The sequence below is a fragment of the Bipolaris zeicola genome (genome assembly GCF_000523435.1).
Source record: "Bipolaris zeicola 26-R-13 unplaced genomic scaffold scaffold_14, whole genome shotgun sequence".
Classification (NCBI taxonomy): Eukaryota; Fungi; Ascomycota; class Dothideomycetes; order Pleosporales; family Pleosporaceae; genus Bipolaris; species Bipolaris zeicola.
In genome coordinates, this window is record NW_006912063.1 from 102,079 (window position 1) to 117,637 (window position 15,559).

Sequence of the window (15,559 nt, forward strand, 5' to 3'; positions counted from 1 at the left end):
CAAAACAGGCTCAAGGGTACAGCAAACTACGTATGGACACGGCTAAGAGATTCGATGCTGGATTTTCCCTACAGAAGAACAAAAAACCAGGAGGAAGATAGATTTGTTGCACGTGTTAACTGTCGATTACACATTCCCTCAAGACTGCTGTGCGGTCCCACGGGTATCGTTTTCTGTCCCAAAAGCGGTTTCAGACAGCCATCTTGGCTTCGCTACCAGCCACTCTATTGGATTGCGAATAACAGCCGAAGCACACTATGCACACCACGACACAAGCGCGGATGTACGATATATTGACCTTGCACCATACGCAAGCACGACTGGAATAATGAATAAGCAGCGCTATTGGCAGAATTTAGCGTATTGCTCTTACTGTAACACTAAGTACACTGGCTAGACAAAAAAAACTTTCAAGTTGTCGCTACATTTACACGGACCTTCCTCATTCATTCGGGTTACTTTGTGTGATATCCACTTGTCGCATGGGCCCATACTTATGGGGGCATTGCGATAACCTCAACAATATGACGGCTCAGTTCCTGAAGCATTCGGGCCTGGCGGGTGGTGTCCCACGGACTTGTAGCAGGCTGGAACTCCGTCAAGATTGATACTTGGATCAATTGGTGTCCCATACGCTCTCTCCACTTGATCCTTCTTGTTTTGTTGCAGGATGCAAGCAAAGCCGTCTTAGCTACCAGCTTGGACAGGTAACAAAAATCATGAGTTTCCATGTAGACACATGCGTCATACGCCATTGTTTGTTCCGGCCACTACCATATTGCTCGGTTGGCGAAGCCAGACGGCCGAACATCTGCTTTGCGCCAACGCGCCAATCAGAAGGCTACATGTGGGGTGCAGCAGCATGGTGGCTGGCCTGAACTTTCCAACCTCCTTTCAGTCCTATTGTGGAAGGAGTCTAGCTGCTGTCGAAGTCACGTCTGATAGGTCAATATGAAGTTGGAAATTTGACGACCATTGGACAGTCGGACCGCTATTCATTGCACGTTGCCACGAAACCCTGGCCTGGGCAGTACCAGCAATCAAATCCGTGGGCCTGTTGAACCAGGTTTCGCAGTTCTAGGCAATATCGAGCACACCCACAAGGCTGGGAAAGATCCCGAGGCTCAACGGTCTAGCGTCGATGTCTGTGGCAGGAATTCGGCATGTGAAATCGTTGCTACGCACTGACTGGTAGTCGACAGCGTCACCCTTGCAACCAGGGCCCTCTGGGCTAGTTGACACGGACCGCCTTCGTAATGTGGAGAAGAAGGCGCTAAGGAATCAAAAGGATCAATCTCGACATGGGAGGGACGGGTGGTAGTCAGCGTACGCTACTGCAGCGTATCACTGTACATGTACATGTGGTGTACGTGTGAGCATGCGGTTATCAAACCTAATACACGCAAAAGTTACATCGGCAAATGCAGCTAGCTAGCAAACAGCAAAACTCGCCCATGCGCTTCCCTTCCCCCACTTATCGCACCAAAGGTTATGCATTTCTATTACCCTTCTCTCCCCCACAGATTGTTGCTGCCTCTTTGCAGGCACGCGCAGGCGCCCAGAAGGACCATACTCAATTCGCAAACCTTAGTCCTTCTTTCCTTTCTTCCTTCCTTTTCTATAATCCCAGCAATCTGCAACTACCCCTCCTCATCCTCGTCAACCTCATCCTCCTTCTTCTCCACACCCCTTGACCCCTGGTTTCATCGCTCCTTTAACGAGGGACTAGACTTATACCCACATTTTTTTTGGCTCTTCCTCTCGTCCTGAACAACCCCACCGATAGCAATCACACTCGCTTTGGTCCACACCGACCACTCCCATGGACAAGCGCGCTCGACTCGTCCGTACATTCTGTGCATGTGCATTGAGTCAGGTAGGCTTGGCACAAGAGTGGAGAGGTGTGTGGGTTAGGAGGGTTAGGTTGACTCGATGCCGATCTGGCGATTGCGCGACTATGGTGCTTGGGGGGGGGAGCATCACCCCCGGCCGGACTTACAAAACGCATCATGATCGTCGTTTTCGAGGCAAACAGGATACGAAGGAAGTGGGAAGGGGTGGGTTGATGGGGGGAGGGGCGGCGGCGGCGACGGCGCTGTCGGCTCGTGTGGGAAGCCGCCGGATGGCAAGGCGGCGAGCGGGTCAATTCCATGACTCTCTCTTTGTTTCTCATCACGAGGAGTATGTAAAAAAAAATGGGTAAAATGGGGATATGTTGTATGGATGTACTATATAATACAGAGAGAAAAGGGCCGGTTTTGGGAGGGGAAGCCTCCGCCTTAAGTGTTTGTTCGTATTATTGTCATTTTTTCTCTCTTCCTATCTTGCAAGTGGGCCCTCCTCCCCTTGCTGTTTTAATCTTCATGCAAATATTTTAGTTGGGGTTTATAAGACCTATCTGGTCTGGAATTTTGCTATACTAAAAAAATTCTTTTGTATAACTGTGGCGATGATTTTGCAAAAAAAAAAATCTTTGGGAGAGCAGAAGGGTGAGTTCCGCAACATAAGTAGACTTCCAAAAAAAACACATCACGTTACATATCTCGAATCTTACCTAGTAGTACTATCTTTTTTTGATTACTGATAATTTTTCTCCGCTCCCCCCCCCCCTTCCCCAGTTTTCCCGGCGCTTCTTTTATACTATTTCCAACTTCCACCTTACGTCACTGTTTGGTATTCTTCGGCCCGTAATCTACTTATAACAGAATCACCTCTTTTTTTTTCCTTTGAAAGAAAGTCCGGCGACCGAGAGAGTGGGGAAGGGGGGAGGGGTTGTTAGTTAGTTAGTTTGTATTTCGCCCCGCCACTGCCCTCACCGATCATCTAAGTAGGTAACTCTATGCGTGATGTTTGCTTTAAGAGAGAGAGAGAGAGATAAAAAAAACGGCTATTTTAGCGCGGTTGTTATCGGGCCTTGTTTTTTTGCCTCTTTATGGGTGTCGGGTATGGACTACGTAGCCCCGAGGGGAGGGGGGGGGGCTTATCGTACGTTTGAACAATGATCCTGCTGCGTTTACTAGCAATCCCTTGTTTTTTGTGTGTTTTTCTCTTCTACACACGTGAATTAAGGGGGGGGTTTAAAGTGTGCAATAGGTTCATGGTTATGCACTCAAGTCACATAACGTACAAAGAAACAGGACCCGAAGACATCCGCTCGAGCGGGGGAGAAGACGAAGATGAGGTTAGAGAGAATTGATGGGTGGGAAACATAGGGCCGGGGTTGTGGGAATCGTGGGGCTGGTAGTAGATGAAAAAGACTAGAAAGTATTGAACGAGTTGTTTGGCATGAAGGGCCGGGTAGTATAGTAACCTTTTTGTACATAATTGTGTACGAGATGTAGTTTACATTGGTGTTTTATGCAGAGGGGTTTTCTCCGGTAACGAGGCGTGATGGGCGGGTTTGCTTGCTTGAAGATGGGCGCTTGCAGCTAGGGCGGTTGGAGTCGAAGATGCATATCGCCCCTAGGTTCTTGCTGTACGTAAGGGAGTACGTACACAGTAGTAGTAGTATTCAAATGCCTCGGGATTGGAAAGGCTTGGCAACCCCGGAACTTGGTGAGACTAGTAACGGAAGTGATCTATCCGTCGATTGAACGACATGGCCTTTTTTTTGGCAGGGACAACGCTGCTTTTCTGATGTGTACCAAGAGATTTCGGGCCTGACATTCCGTACCTATTGCAAGAGTATAAATTGTAAATGACGATATCGGAAGCTAGTAAAATTTGTCAGAATTGGACTAATCCTCACGCATGGCAATCCTAGGATGCCCTTCGTTCATCGCCATATGCCAAGATCGGTACAGCACTTTGATCTTTCGGAAGTACTGCGTTTAGGATTACGCCTACAATGGCAGCAATGACAAATGGCGTTTCCACCGCGAGATTGATTCCTTGCTCAAACCCGATCAAGTTCTCGTTTGGCCCGTTGTATGCCAGAACCTGGGCAAACCAATCAGGCTGGCAGATATCCATGAACCCGATACCAAGTGCGACGGCGAGAATGAAGCGGTCGCGCCGTGTCCACGAGATGAGTGCGAGGACGCGAATGCCCGCTACGGCAATGGTGCTGTAGAGGAAGACTTGCATACCACCGAGCACCGAGGGAGGCATAGAAGCAAAGACAGCCCCGAATTTAGCAACGACTCCCATGAGAACCAGAAACCCACTTGCTGCCCAACCCGCTCGACGAGACGCACAGCCCGTAAGCACTATGACACCATTGTTTCCAGCTTGGCTGACCATCGGTGGACCGGTCGCAAGTGCACTGAGGAAACTGCCAATGCCATCGCACAAGATACCGCCCTGGACTCTGCTGTTAAACACCGTACCCTCGATATCCACATCTGACAACTCGGCCGTAGCCAGGATATCCGGGATGCACGACACCGCTTGGCACGCAAACATGATGATCATCGGTAAGACCAGCGCACCATCAACAGACAGGTTGAACGTATGCACCCAGAGAAACGTGCCGCCAGGCGCCCGATCCAGCTGTTCAGTAGACCAATATCCCGTTGCGCCCGACACGGCGCAGCCAACCGCCAAACCGATGACTACAGAAGCCGAGCGCATGAGCGGCGCACCAACAGCTTCTACAATGATAATAGTAGCAAATACACTAAACCCCAGCCCTATCAACTTCGGATGCCCCCAAACCAAGGGCCTCGGAGCGGAAACATCCGGACAAAGCGCATAGAACCCCTCGCCGTGGTGGCAATTCGAGGACCCGCCCCAGTTCTGCAGTCCATTGCCGACAAGATACACGCCGATTAACGTAAGTAGCGATCCAGTGATGAGTTTTGGAAAGACTTTGTTGAGAAGTTTTGGGGGTACAAAGGCCATCCCTATCTGGATCCAGACGCAGCAAAGCATGGTACCTAAGCATGCGCCCCAGGCGTCTGGGCACGATGCTTGTGTTCCGTCGGCGAGAATAGGGCAAGTGCCGGATTTGTAGCGCAAGGCGGCGTAGTTGAAGACGATCGGGAGGATGTCGAAGGTGGGTCCGACGACGCTGAGCAGGCCGGTGCCGATGAAGAAGGGGGTTTTCGCGATGTGGAGGCGTGTGACTTGCAGGGCTGTTGCGAGGCCGGTGGTGATGAAGGCGGTGGAGACGAGGTACGTGGTCATTTCTGCGTCGAAGTTGAAGGCGCCTGAGGCGATGGCGAGGGGTGGGGAGACGATGGAGCCGATCATTGTGAGGGCGTGTTGGAGGCCGAGGAGGAGAGTTAGAAGGATGGGGACGCGGTCGTTTAGGCCGTAGAAGGGGGCTTTGTAGTTTTTGTATTTTCTGTTCAATGGCCAGATGTTTGGGGTGATTAGGTAGACGTAGTCCTTGGTGTTGTTAGTGTTGATATTCTGAGTACTTTTGTTTTTAGGAAACTCACATAGTTACCGATCCAGCCATCTTTCGTCGTAAATGAATATTTGAGCTCTGCGAGCGTATCTTGCCATGTTGTCGTTACAGTGCCTACTTCGTGGCTAGTTACGGGCGAATATGGTGCTGTTTCTTCGGCGTACTTTGACTTTTGCTCCACCTCACTTGGAGGTTCCATGGCCATCGCTGCTATCAGTTCAATTTGAAGCGTCAACTACAATTTCAAGTAGCTTTGCGTAACTCTGGTAGACGCGATCGCGCTGTATGTATATACAATATGGTCCCTGCCATTGCCATTTCGCGGTGCTAAGCCGGCGGCGCGCGTTTCCTATGATAGGCGTTCGTGAGTTCACAGAATACCGCGATAGCCAATCCACTGGAGACCCGCTATCAGAGGTAACATAACAATCAATGGGCATAAGAACTTTGTCGGCATGTCCTGTAAAGTAAGGTAGACAGTATGACGATAAGGGGATGTTATCATGTTAGCGTCGGCCGCCCCTTGTCACTTTAGGCGAGCTGGCGGAAACGGAGATTGGCAGTATACACAACGCTGCACTCATGGTTAGAGGACAGCAGATGTCCATTTGTACAGAAATTGACTGACTAAAGGCACGGGCTATTTGGTTTCGGAGCCCGCTTCTAATTGATGCTTCTGTTCACATCCCAATTTATATACATCAACATCTCAAGGAAGAAGGCTGGCTACATTTAAAAGCTGAATTTACTGCAGACATCTCAACACTCCCAAAAGACCTCAACTCTTGCCAAGGAAACGATGTGTTCGTTAAGCACAGCTCCCAGACGACTATTAGTCCATGCGACCATCATCACCGTCAACAAGAACCGGGAAGTTATCCTGGACGGCGCACTACTCATTGAAAATGGTCGCATCACATCGCTTGGAAAGACTGCAGACCTCCTGAAGCAAGTAGAATCGGAGAGCAACCAATATATCGAAGTCATAGGTTGCACGAACAAAATAATTATGCCTGGTCTGATCAACACACACGCACATCTAGCACAGTCACTATTACGGGGCCTCGCCGAGGACCTCACACTTCACAATTGGCTGTGCGACGCGATTTGGCCGTTGGAAGCAAACTACGCCGAAGACGACGGCTATATCGCGTCCATGTTGACGATAGCCGAGATGCTCAAGACAGGAACAACATGTTTCCTCGAAGCCATGCTCACGCACAGAAGCGGGCTTGAAAACGTGGTTCGAGCCGTACAAGAGACCGGCATACGAGCTTGCTTAGTAGGTTTGGGGAAGATTGACCAAAGCCACTGAACAACAACTGACAAACTACCAAGGGAAAACTGATCAAGGTCGCTGAAACAAACGCAAATCTCAACATGAAGGACGCAAGAGATCGCGACGTCGACTCCATGTCCGTAGCTGCTGCACTCTCAGCCCACAAGAAACACCACAGCACCTGCAACGACCGTTTACACGTATGGTTTGCCGCAGGAACACCTCGAGGCTCTCCAATGTCTGCACACGCCTCGATAGGCGAGACAGCGCGAACGCACAATATCGGCGTTACCATGCACTGCGCAGAAGCCCCAAAGGACCTTCCCATCTACCGGGAATACTACCAATGCAGTCCCATGCAGTTCTGTCGCGATGCCTCGCTGACAGGTCCCAAAAGCGTTTTTGCACATTGTGTACACCTGGATCCAGCAGCTGGAGATTACGATGTATTATGTGAGAGCAACAGCACTGTCTCGCACAATCCAACAAGTAATCTCAAGCTGGGTTCTGGAGTCGCGAGTATACCGGATATGGTTGCGAGTGGCGTCAATGTGGCACTGGGAACAGATGGCGCGCCTTGCAACAACACGTACGACATGTTCTGGGAGATGCATCTAGCGGCGATACTTCATGGCGGGGTGAAGCAACAGGCTGGTGTGCTGAGTGCGTATGATGTCTTGGAATTCGCTACGATAAATGGCGCCAAAGCGCTGGGATTGGATAAAGAAATTGGCAGTTTAGAGGTGGGGAAGAAGGCGGATGTTGTTGTTGTTGAACCGAGAGGCGTATCCAATGCCCCGTGGGTTGCATCTGAGCAGAGTACTGGTGGAATAGATCCAGTCACAGTGCTTGTTCACTCTTCAGGAGCAGATGTCGATACTGTGATAGTGGATGGTCAGATCCTTGTCAGCAAGGGACAGTTGTTGCACATTGACGAAGATATGGTCATAAATAAAGCAAAGGATTCGGTAGCAGGTATACGGAAAAGAAGCGGCGTGGGTGCGAGAAACCACATGTTGTTGAAGTATATATAGACTCAGAACCGAAATGAAAGCAAATCATCAAAAAGACTGTGGCCTCCCAAAACGGTTTGCGGCGGCAACATGTTCACGAAAGAGTCCCATGAAGCATCCCCCACATACTCAGGGGCTTGCGCTGTTGGTGCAGAGGTGGGTATAGTGACTTGAAGGTTTTGCGACATATTGCTGATGAAGCTTTCTACATCCAACGTGCGGGCCCGTTTCCTCGATGAACAAGCCGTATCACTGGACTCTGCTGTTCGTGGGCGCTTTCTACTCCCAATCGTTCCACCCTCTCGGATCTCTTGTTGCAGCGCCAAAAGTAACTGGATACCACGCGAAGCAATTTTGCTCTCATCGAATCCTTTCAAGTAATCAACCGTATCCGCAACAAGCTTCATGTGTTCCTCGACTTCTTTTTCGTCCGCGCTTCGATGCAACGCATCGAGGCTGAGAATGATGCCTGCGGCAATCGAAAACGCCTGCTCAATCCATAGTATTGGGGCCCGCTCATCATTTTCTGATAGTGCTTCTTTCAGGATAGTCTTAGACGCTGCAATGCATGTGCGGCGAGTAAATGAGAATGCCGAATTAGTAAACGAAAGTCTCAGGAATTTTCGATGTATCATGATAATCTTGTGCGAAGCGCAGATGGCTAGAGATCGCCTTGCCCAACCTACATGGATCGGCCAGTCGTTGGCTACGGGTGCGTTGTTCGATAAGAAAGTCGGCATACAGGCTGTGGCAAGCTTCCGCATTTTCTCGTCATACTGCAGTACCTTTTCGTACTTTGTGAAAAGTGTGTTGCATTCAGCCATAGCGTCTAGCAATTGTGGCATAAGTTTAGCAATATCATAACGGTAACTACAATAGCTTGCTTGGGTGGGTACAGACAAAGGCTGAGGTATCATGTCGTCGTCGTTGCAATTCAAGAGTTTTGTGTTCTGACAGAAGCGGGGGTTGAGTGAATAGGATTCGGAAAATGGAATTTGAAACCAGTCTTGCGTACAGAGCTGGTTGAAAACTCTTCGTCCCATTTCACGGTGGCGAAGTTGCTGTTGTGAAACAGTAGTGGTTGTGCCCTCAGGGCCAAGGCGATGCAGACCTAAGCTTTGCGCAATACGTCCAGCTGAGGCAAGCAAGACTGACTGGCTATTTGATTTACCCAAAACGTGAGCCGCGATTGTCAGAGTGGCGATTGCTTGTACAGAGTAGATGGTATGATTCTCGATATAACATGCAATGTTGAGACATGTCACACTTGCTTCGTACCATCTTTTTGACAAGGCTGTCTTTTCGGCTGATGAGAATCCCCATGACTGGTATACAGATGGTGGCGCACATGTGATGCTTCCAGTGATGATGGAAAACAAAAGTCCCAGCCACTGTAGATTTAGATTCTCGCTGTGTACATTGCTTTCGTACTCTGTGAAAAATAGATCCAAATCTTGATTGAATATTGTTGACGAGTAGGAGCAATGGTACCAGAGGATACAACTGTTGTGGTATTCAACAAGCTGTAAAATATGATCCTTGCTAGGAAGGAGAGCTTCCAGAATATCGAGCTGTGCGTCTCTGCTAGCCTCGGTCATGGTGTTGGATGCGATCGCTGGGTCATCTTGCCCTACGCTGAACCGTCTTGGCCCACTGTTGTGCTCTGCTGACGACCCGTATTGCGCATCTTTCTTGCGACCCCATGCTAGGAACTCCAGGACAGTAGCTGTATCGGTAGCCTCAGAAGGTACATCGGCATTGTTTTCTTGGAGAGGAGAAGTCGGGACATGGCCATGCGTCGGACTCGATGAAGCATCTCCGGGATGTGGAAATGGCGCTCCGCTCAAAGACGCATCATGTCGCCCCCCTAGCTTAGATTCTAGCTCGTCTACACGTTCCAGAATTGTGCGCATAAAGCCGTCGGATGCTGCTGGAACCCTTTGGGCTTGGTAAGCAGGAGGAGGTACTGATGGTATAGTTGAAGCATCATCTCTTGTACAAAAGCTTGCGTAACCCCTAGTTGTGACTTAGCATTATACGTTGCAGAAATAATTCCAGTCAGTCCAGTTGGTTTATACAATGCCACTCAGGCACAACAATCTTCATGAATGGCCTCAGCCTGTTGGCTCAGCCGCAAGCCCAAGCGTCCCAGTCTACAACGTGAAAAGAGGTGCTAACCTTTTGATACAGGTACTGCAAGGCACATTCTTATCGCACTTTATCTTCCTCCTATAGCATTCTGTGCATGTCAATCGGGCCCTTTGCCCTTTGAGAGCGCTACTGTCGTCCATGGATATTGAGAACAGTTGATGTCAGGTTGGTAGTTGAGTTCGAGGGCGGTTCCGAGACCTCAAAGACCCGATTGTTAGCATCATGTGGCAGTAGCATGCATATGCAGGACGTAGCAGGGACAGGTGGATCAACGAGTCGATATTTTGAGATGGAAAGGACGATGAGCAGGGAGCGGCCGAGATAGTGGACGGCACTGAGGGTTGCTCGGCAGTGGGGAGGGGGAGCAGCAACGGCTGCCGATTGGTGTCGCTCAACAGTGGGGGCAGCGACAGATATCGATTGGCTACACTCTATACAAGTATATCAACGCAAGTCCGCCAGCAGGCCAATCGACATCTGTCGCTCGTTAGCTTATCGGACGGGTCCCAGCCGAAGCCCCACCCACCCCAAGTGTGCACATTGAATGCTTATCTTTACACTACCATCACTTGCCACCAACGGCCGCCGGACCCAACGGCCGCATCGACTACGGTGATTTTGAGTTTGATGACCTTCATCCGAGGAGCATACATTTTGACGGACGTGACAAGACATAAGAGCAAGTATGGTATGTGATTGAAGTGAGGCTTGAAACTGCAGCTCATCAGCATTGAACAATTCGAACCATCAGCATTTCCTTATGGCGCCCACAAAATACATTGATCGTCCTGTGCCGACTATCTCGCTTCGTGATTTCGACTCACGGGTGGATGAGATCACCAAGGAGCTCGTTGATGCCGCAGAAAATCACGGCTTCTTTTGCATTGTAGATCATGGAATCAGCCGTGACTCTATTGATCGCATCTTTGATCAGTCATCGCGCTTCTTCAATCAGTCGGACGACGTAAAGTCAAGGGTACCCTTCTCTCCTCAGCACAACGCTGGATGGGAAAAGAATGCGCAGGTAAGGCCATCAACAGGGGCCGTTGATCGCAAAGAGTCGTACCAGATGCAATTTGGTGAGGCCATGAATGGTGAGTTGTGGTTGCAATGCTTATATTTTGTTGCAAAACTGATGTACAAAAGGGCGCTGGCTGGATGAGGAGACATTGCCAGGCTTTCAAATGCAAGCCCTGGAGTTCATGCACCAAGCACAAGCTGTCAGCGAAAAGCTCATGAAGTGTTTTGCGAGAGGCCTAAAGTTTGAAGATGACTACTTTGTCAAAGCCCATGATGTCAGCCGGCCAGAGTGTCAGACTGTTTGTCGGCTCTTGCACTATTTCGAAACACCCAAAGTACAAGACTTGACTGGGCAGGTGTATCATAGGGCCGGTGCGCATGCTGACTGGGACTTCTTGACTTTGTTATTTCAGAAAGCTGGTCAGTCGGGCCTTGAGATATGCCCAGGAAGAGAAGTTTCGACTTCATTTGGGTATGGTGACGCATGGACAAAGGTCGAGCCTGATGTTGAGAAGAATGCAATTGGTAAGTTGGTTTTCAGCCTGAATATCAACAATGCGCTGAACTTCTATAGTATGCAATGTCGGTGACTTGCTCATGTCATGGTCTGATGACCGCTTCAAATCGACCTTTCATCGCGTCAAGGCGCCATGCGAGCCAGACGACTACTATGGCGAGCGATACAGTATTGCTTTCTTCAACCAGCCATGCAGAGACGCCAAGATCCAAGGTCCATTGAAGAGATATCCAATGGTGACGGGTGAGGAGTTTACCAGGAATGCTATGAGTAGGAACTACCAAGCCATACAAGAGAAGCTGAAGAAGGAGAGAGAGTCGATACCCAAGGTGACAGAAGTGAAAGCAGCAACAACACAGGTAGGCGCAACGGCATGAGGTATCATAGTGTAGAATGCAGTATGGACAGACGTCACGCAGTCATTTTACGGAGCTACCTCCGGTTGCACTACTTGCCCTCACCCCTACCTTGCTTCGTGCGCTCACTCTCCTTACACGGTCTCGCTTTGCTATATTCAAGGTGTTTGCATCATCTGTATGATAAAACCTCTGAGAATGACCACGGTTGTTGATTCTTGCGTACTATCATATCGTCTAAGTATTGTTCAAAAGTATGGCGACAAGCTAAGCTCGATGCACCACGTGATTGACATGCCAGGTCAATGCTGAGCAGACGGACGAAAATCCCTATGGAAGTAGCGCCTTAAATCCGAGCCGCCACATGATTCTGCTCCTATCCCTTGTTTCTAAAGACGGTATACAGCTGCTAGCAGGGATAACAAGTGAGGAGTAACTTCACGCAACTTGTCCGACTCTCAGTGGCTTCACTAACGCCGGCTGTTAAATCCGGCCGAAAGTTTACGAAACTGCTTCAAGATGTCCATGAAGAGAGTGAATATAAAGAAGAGACGTAACGTGTGGTATTAAAATTCAGCGTTCAATCAATCTCTCAAGACCTTACACTGTAAATCTGACGAAGAGCCTTCAGTTCATGAACAAAGTCAGTCTAATTACCTGAGCAAATCGCACGTCAATTGGTTTGATAAATTCGGTTCTAGTTATGTGGTATTCTCGAAAGACTAACTTGTTACTAGATCATCTGGAGGCATCAACATGAAGATGGCCAGCCAACTCTCGCAAGCCTTTCCTCCCGCTCCAAAGTTCACAGAAGAAAGTGTTCCCGACCTCACATCCAAAGTTTACATCGTCACCGGTGCCTCAGCAGGTGTGGGCAAAGAGCTCGCTCGTCTCTTGTACAGCCGTAACGGCACAGTTTACGTTGCGGCACGTTCAGCAGAGAAAGCAAACACCGCGATATCTTGGATCAAGGAGCGCCACCCAAATGCAACTGGTCAGCTGCACTTCCTCAAGCTAGACCTCAACGATCTAGGAGGAATCAAGTCTTCCGCCGAGGAGTTTCTGAGCAAGGAACAGAGACTGGATGTGCTTTTCAACAATGCGGGCGTCATGATGCCGCCTCAGGGCAGCAAGACGGAGCAAGGATACGAACTGCAAATCGGCACGAATTGTCTAGCGCCTTTCTTGTTCACAAAACTGCTTACCCCGCTAATCGTGCAAACTGCCAAATCAAGTCCACCCGGTAGTATCAGAGTGGCCTGGGTGTCCTCGAGCGCAGCCGAGGTCGTTGCGCCGCGGGGTGGAGTCGACATGGACAACCTCGATTACAAGAAGGACCAATCAGCAACGACAAAATACGCCATTAGCAAAGCAGGCAACGTGTTACATGCGATTGAATATCAGAGAAGACACAAGAACGACGGAGTGGTTAGCACTGTGAGTTTTCTTTTTGCATGCAATCTGGATTTGTTCTTGAGCTGATAGAATACAGGCACTTCACCCGGGACTCCTCAAATCTGAGTTGACGCGACATTCAGGGACTTTATTGAGTTTGCTTTCCAGGCCCTTTCAGCATAAACCAGTATATGGTGCCTATACGGAGCTTTTCGTGGGACTGGCACCTGAAGCTGCAAATCTCAAGGAAGGAGATTGGGTCATACCCTGGGGGAGAATTGTAGAGGTCCGGAAGGACCTTGTGGCCGATGGTAAAGCAGGACCTTTTTGGGAGTGGAGTGAGAAGCAAGTAGAACCGTATGCATAGCTAGTAGAAGTAAATTACCACGGCTAGGTATACATGGGTAGTGTTCTTTTGGATTTTCTTTTGTGCATAATGTATGTTTCCATATTTTGCCACTTTCTTACCGTAGTTTCATTTGCAACGTCTATGTCGCAAGCCACAACGACGCAGCATTGGCTAGTTTCTGCACATGTTGCCTAGTCGAGCTACTCAGCATCTGCGCACCGTTGGCAATTCCGCTGTGCAGCGCATTGCAAGCATCTAATGCTATTACTGTCTTGACTATCTTACCATCAGAACACAGTCCTTCAGCGCACGTAGTGTCTTAGAGAAGGCGCAGTCTCGCCAGTGACTTCTATATGTATTGGAGTAACTAACAAGAAACATTCTATCACTAGCGAAGTACGGATGGTTGAACGCCAACCGACGTACACGTTAGAATGCCGTAGTCGACATGGGGTGCGCGGATCACGTGACGTGTCATAATTGCTGAAAGGACGAAAGACTTATGGCAGGATTGAAAGCAATGAGGATATAAGACTTGATGGATTCCATTGCTATCTTTGTAGTTAAGTCTTATACGTGCTTCTCTTACTCAGATTGAGGTTTAGTTTTTCCATATTGATTCTAGAATCAATCGTTCTTCTCTCGATTAGTCAACTATGACGACTCTTTTCTAATAGTCTCTCAAACAATCGCACAATATGCACCACAAATATCTCTTCCTAACCCATACCGAGACTAGCAAAGTATAGTATAATCCAGTCCCGTGTAATACATAGAACCACCCGCCGCAGCCGCAACGTCAAGCTTCTAGATAGATACAAGTAGCACACATTCATCGCAGATATCTAAACATTCCTCGATTGAACATCTTCGCAATAAGAACCGTCACACCTTAGGATGCGGGGCTATGTGTGCGGGGCATGTTCGGTTCAGCTCTGTTTTCCGGTTTGCTAATGAGATATAGAATGTCTTTTCAAAACGAAGTAGAAAACGCCTTTGTGTTTAGTAGAATCTATATACATTTTCATAGAGTCACAACACTGAGCTCCATTTGTTAGCGCTAATAGTACCATGACATGGTACTAAGCCCTGCCAAGTGCTAATCTTGCACAGCTGACCACATGTTAAGGTACCACGTGACCTCCACGTGATCACTACATAGCCACAAAATAAAGTTCATACCAGACCCTTACTTTAGTGTAGTACTTAAGTATGCTAATAGGGCACGGAACCGGAAACGGGGGCAACTGAACAGGCTCCCCTGTTGTTCGACTGAGGCAACGAGCAGATCGCCAAGATGCTGTTCGCCAAGGTATCGATTACCGGAATAATTCTAGAGCAGATGGTGTATGGGCCGTTCCGCTCTTAGCTTCAACCAAAAAGGTCTTTACTATTCTCGATTTCCTGGTGAGATGGGACCTATCACAGCCGCGATCAAAATCTTAAGGCATATAAACCGTCTAATCCATCGCCTATTACAAAATCATGTGAATATTTAATATGTCAGTAAGGGTCTAGAACCAGTCTTCGTCGCTTAATGGCCCCATACTCACGTCTTCAGCCTCATGCCACAGTACAGCCCCACGCCACCAAAATTTCTAGACCAATAGGTATGCCCCACCAACCTCAGCTCACGCACGTTGCTATCTATCGCTTCCACCAGCTTATCTAACGCAGAAAAACTACGTAGCCAATTCAAGCTGTAATCGCCGGTAACGGGGGCCGAAAGTGCGGGGCTGAATAATTCCCTCTGTCCAAATGTATTGAATACATCCTGCTAACATTGTGGCGCCCAGTAGCACTCAGACATGTTGCTCCATGCATATACCAAGACTTCAAGTAGCCTGCTGAGCTTCTGCATCAGCTCACTTCTCAGTAACTCTGCCGATGCGCCTGTTCAGCCTTGCACCCTGTATATTATGCAGTGCCACCGCGTGTATCCATACGATTTGCGATTCTATTAGGCAGCTAAGACACATTTTCAGGTTTCTCCGTGCGGTAGGCAATTCCTGTAGAGTAGGCGACGAATTAGACTTGATATATTTTCAGCCCCCATCTGCCCTAATGCAATGCGGGACGGGCATAACCTAATCTAAGGTCCGCGGCATGAGCTTACCACACCTTAG

General features: G+C 48.9%; 6 protein-coding genes across 6 annotated transcripts; 4 read left to right on the plus strand and 2 right to left on the minus strand.

Moving 5' to 3' along the window:
• Positions 1 to 3,759: 3,759 nt before the first annotated feature.
• COCCADRAFT_1655 (uncharacterized protein) lies at positions 3,760 to 5,558 on the minus strand (the record flags this gene model as incomplete). Its single annotated transcript, XM_007710033.1, has 2 exons — positions 3,760 to 5,331; positions 5,385 to 5,558. 2 exons carry the CDS (start codon positions 5,556 to 5,558, stop codon positions 3,760 to 3,762), a joined length of 1,746 nt encoding a protein of 581 aa, XP_007708223.1.
• Positions 5,559 to 6,152: 594 nt separating this feature from the next.
• On the plus strand, positions 6,153 to 7,666 carry COCCADRAFT_85568 (uncharacterized protein; the record flags this gene model as incomplete). Its single annotated transcript, XM_007710107.1, has 2 exons — positions 6,153 to 6,635; positions 6,692 to 7,666. 2 exons carry the CDS (start codon positions 6,153 to 6,155, stop codon positions 7,664 to 7,666), a joined length of 1,458 nt encoding a protein of 485 aa, XP_007708297.1.
• A 2-nt stretch (positions 7,667 to 7,668) lies between these two features.
• Positions 7,669 to 9,936, minus strand: COCCADRAFT_33329 (uncharacterized protein; the record flags this gene model as incomplete). The annotated part of the gene is made up of 2 exons (XM_007710067.1): positions 7,669 to 9,661; positions 9,824 to 9,936. 2 exons carry the CDS (start codon positions 9,934 to 9,936, stop codon positions 7,669 to 7,671), a joined length of 2,106 nt encoding a protein of 701 aa, XP_007708257.1.
• Positions 9,937 to 10,300: 364 nt separating this feature from the next.
• On the plus strand, positions 10,301 to 10,492 carry COCCADRAFT_85582 (uncharacterized protein; the record flags this gene model as incomplete). Its single annotated transcript, XM_007710108.1, has 1 exon — positions 10,301 to 10,492. A coding segment is annotated over one exon (192 nt), but the record flags the coding sequence as incomplete, so codon positions are not given.
• A 64-nt stretch (positions 10,493 to 10,556) lies between these two features.
• On the plus strand, positions 10,557 to 11,710 carry COCCADRAFT_85559 (uncharacterized protein; the record flags this gene model as incomplete). The annotated part of the gene is made up of 3 exons (XM_007710109.1): positions 10,557 to 10,890; positions 10,943 to 11,341; positions 11,391 to 11,710. 3 exons carry the CDS (start codon positions 10,557 to 10,559, stop codon positions 11,708 to 11,710), a joined length of 1,053 nt encoding a protein of 350 aa, XP_007708299.1.
• A 735-nt stretch (positions 11,711 to 12,445) lies between these two features.
• On the plus strand, positions 12,446 to 13,451 carry COCCADRAFT_33331 (uncharacterized protein; the record flags this gene model as incomplete). Its single annotated transcript, XM_007710068.1, has 2 exons — positions 12,446 to 13,126; positions 13,182 to 13,451. 2 exons carry the CDS (start codon positions 12,446 to 12,448, stop codon positions 13,449 to 13,451), a joined length of 951 nt encoding a protein of 316 aa, XP_007708258.1.
• Between the last annotated feature and the right edge of the window lie 2,108 nt (positions 13,452 to 15,559).